Source organism: Aethalodelphis obliquidens, unplaced genomic scaffold (assembly GCF_003676395.1).
Source record: "Aethalodelphis obliquidens isolate GAN/ISIS:26980383/991018 unplaced genomic scaffold, ASM367639v1 scaffold13, whole genome shotgun sequence".
Classification (NCBI taxonomy): domain Eukaryota; kingdom Metazoa; phylum Chordata; class Mammalia; order Artiodactyla; family Delphinidae; genus Aethalodelphis; species Aethalodelphis obliquidens.
Window position 1 is genome coordinate 7,617,488 of NW_020837957.1, and position 3,564 is coordinate 7,621,051.

Sequence of the window (3,564 nt, forward strand, 5' to 3'; positions counted from 1 at the left end):
AAAAAAAAAAAAAAATGAAGCCCAAATAATGATTCAAATAATTAAGATAAGCCATAGAGGTTTTTGTTAGTCTTTCAGGAAAATGCTTGCTAATAAGTCTGGATGCACAAGAGGGCACACTCAGCATATGAAATTGGTTTATTTTTCGTAGTAATGCAATGTATATTACTTTAAGGCTCTCTTAAAAGTAGACCTCGCTTGATTTATTTAGGGATGTGGTTTAAAGTTGCTTGGCCCTCAGGAGCTCCAGCTAGGTGCTAACCCCAGTACCAGTGGAAGAATAAATTTAGGTCAGAGCTTGTCTGTTTTATCACCCTCATTCTGTGTCTCCCAACAACGCTGCAACCAGTGCAGCATTGCAGTCAGCGGGGAGGAAGCTGAGCCAACATGTACTGGGTTGGTCTCCCAGCCTAACAACGTGTGTTAACTTGGTGACCTTAGAAAATTTACTTATCCACTCTCAATTTCAGTTTTCTCGATTGTAAAATGTGGATAACAGTGTACTGAGATAAGGAAATTGACTGAGGACAGGTAACTTTTACAAGCCCAACACAGCCAGTATGTGGAGGGGCTGAGAATCATACCCAAGTCTATTGGTCCCAGAAGCCTAAGTTCTTATTTCTACACATTCATTCTCTTTTAAGGAATTAAGAGCCTAAAAAGGCAGAACATTTTAAGGAGGATGTTTGCATGTAAAACTTCCTTAGAGTGATCAAAGAAGATATTCATTTACTTTGGACACAACTCAGATTTTCTTTCCATGGGCCTGAAGTGGATAGGAGAAAGTGATTCCTTCTGCTGGTGGTGGAAGGGGATGGTGGAATGTTGGGGGCAGTGTACATCTAAGCGCTCCCTAAGACTATATAAGCCTCCCCTCCGTGATGCCTCGACCCGCAGAGATTCTCCCTCCTCTGAACTCCGGCAGTTCTTATTGTCCATACTTGTTTGGTATTTGCTGTAGACTGTTCTGTTTTGTGAATTGTCATAGTCTTTAGCTCCTGCTTTGTTACCTAAAGAAAATATCTCATTCTTCTTGGTTTCCCAATTCTTACTATAGAGCCTGAACCATAGTAGGTGCTCTACCCTTACCCATGCTGACGATGACGATGAGTTGCTACGTGATCTTGAACATCCTCTGAGGCCTCTGTGTCATGAGTTATGTGTTGGAATTAATTCCTAATGCTTAGTGATTGCTACCAGTGATCGTAGGTTGTCTTTCCCTGATCTGCCTCAGAAGGTCCAGTTCTGGATTGATTCTTTGATTCAGATGGAATTAATTCTGACCAGCTCTTGATCCAAGAGGCCTCTTATAAGTGCAGCTGGTTGGTCATGGGGTGTATGACTTCTGGCCAAGGCCTTATTCAGGTTGTTGTTAAAATCCACACACTGGAGGCTATGTCTTCCCCTCCTTCATGGGGGTGTTTGACTGGCACCTTCAGTGTCCGATTGAGTATACCTTACTGATGGTAAGAAAACAATAAAAGATCTTTGTGTTCATTTAAAATCATGACTAGAAATGATAATTTGCACAATTCCTTAATTTTTTGCCTGCGAAACATTGTAGGTGTATGAAGCATTTGATATTTAGAGTAGAAAAATTTTGAAAATAGTTGCAATTTATGAGATAGAAACATGCATCCCCTGCTACAATATAGTGATCAAAATTTTGCTCATTCTTTCTTTCAGGGCAATCATGACCCATGCTTCGGTGCCTAAGAGCGACAGAGAAGTCCTTGGAATTAGTGACACACTGATTCGACTCTCTGTGGGCTTAGAGGATAAACAAGACCTACTGGATGATCTAGATCAAGCCTTGAAGACAGCAGTAAGTTTTATTTTAGTGTATGTGTGTGTGTGTGTGTGTGTGCGCGCGCGCGTGTGTATATGTGTGTGTGTGCGCACGCATGTACGCACACTTAATCTTGGGAGTGGTGGGTCACTATGTTTATAGAGTGGCCTCACTATGTTTATAGAGTGGACTGTAAACGTTTTCTTATTATAATATACAGGGTGTATAAATGTATAGGGAAATCAGTCGAAATGCAGATTTAAAAGAATGTAGTCTTCAGAAAAGAATTCTTGGAGGAGGTGAAGTCTTTGCCTGAAGGTTTAATAACATATTTTTCTTGTGCACTGTTAATACAGCACTCTCCAAATGCAAGTCACAACTAGCATTCCAGAACTGCTATTAGAGGTTGCTTCCTGCAAAAAGATCAAAACTTCTGAATAATTGAATGGACCATTAATGAGCCTTTGCAGAGTTTTCAAGTGAAAATTTTAAGGGACTTTATTACCTTTCACAACTGTAATCTTCCTGGTATCATTCCTGTTAAAAAGTTTCCTCTTTCCCGTATTGTAATTGACAAGTCAATTCTGTTAAGATCTTTTTGTTAATTTGGATATACATTTGCCTCTGAAGGAGGTGAGATTTGTGCTGCTATTGGGGATTGTGTTCTTTTTTTCAAGCTTAAGATTTATATTGATCATGTTTACAATATAATGGCATTTCATTTTTCATGTTTTCTGAGGAATTTAAATTATTAAATGAATGTTCTTAAATCAAGGGTGATTTTGTATATTGTTGAAAATAGCACTCAAAGCAATGGTTTACACTTAATTACCATAAGCCAAAAATCAAATATCTGTAAAAGTCTGTGAAATTTTACTGATTTAAGGTTGTACTTACTATTTTTTTAAAAAATAAATCTAATTATCAAATGTATCCCATTGTGATATTTCTGTACTATGTGACATTAAATTGTATTCCTGGGCCCTTTTAATTCCCAACTCTTAGAGGTCTCAGCCACTTAATTTTTATAAATTCAATTGTGTAATTATCATGCTCAAATCTTAGTGTTTGCACATTAGTTATAAAATCTGTACGGGGCAGGTCAAAAGCCACTTTTATAGAGAAATATTACTTCTTATATTTTCATCTGAAATAGTAAATTTGTTGAGGCTAAAGGAAGAAATACTTTCATAGCTAGAAGCATAATCAGCAAGTTATTGTCACTATGTCGTAAGTGAAAATAATTGGATTTTTTAAATTGTTTGTACTAAAGGCTTTCAGTCACATTTGCTATCACCATTTGTTTCAGTTTTAAAAAATCCTATCATTGGGACTTCCCTGGTGGTCCAGTGGTTAAGACTCCATGCTTCCATTTCAGGGGGCATGGTTTGATCCCTGTTTGGGGAACTAAGATCCTGCATGCCCAAGGGCATGGCTGGGGCGGGGGAGCCTATCATTGAACTCGATTAATAATAGTGCTGGGTAGGAGGAGAATGCATACAAATACATATTCTTATGTATTGTGCATTTCTGAATTATGTGTATGGACCCTGGAAATTCTGTCTCTGTAGGTAGCAGCATTTTGAGACTGGTTATATCCCACTGTGGTTTCTGGAAGACTTGATTTCTTGCCATTTCTGTACCTTAAGGCTGTAGGGATAAACAAATGACCATTTGAATAAGAAAAGAAAAGGCTATTTATTCTAAGCTTACAAGGGAGTCAGCTACTGTCACTTGTTTTTTGGCAGACTCAAAGGAAGGCAGAGCATAGGTAT

General features: G+C 38.2%; 1 protein-coding gene across 4 annotated transcripts in view; it reads left to right on the forward strand.

Annotated features, from left to right (window-relative positions):
- CTH (cystathionine gamma-lyase) overlaps window positions 1-2,793 on the forward strand; it is a 23,601-nt gene extending 20,808 nt beyond the window's left edge. For all 4 annotated transcript variants that reach the window (XM_027114071.1, XM_027114069.1, XM_027114072.1 and 1 more), the window contains 2 exons: window positions 1,687-1,825; window positions 2,146-2,793. In XM_027114071.1, coding sequence (XP_026969872.1) covers window positions 1,687-1,825; window positions 2,146-2,172 — 166 coding nt within the window. In that variant the 3' untranslated portion in view covers window positions 2,173-2,793. The remainder of the gene's footprint in view (window positions 1-1,686; window positions 1,826-2,145) is intronic.
- The last annotated feature ends 771 nt before the right edge of the window (window positions 2,794-3,564 follow it).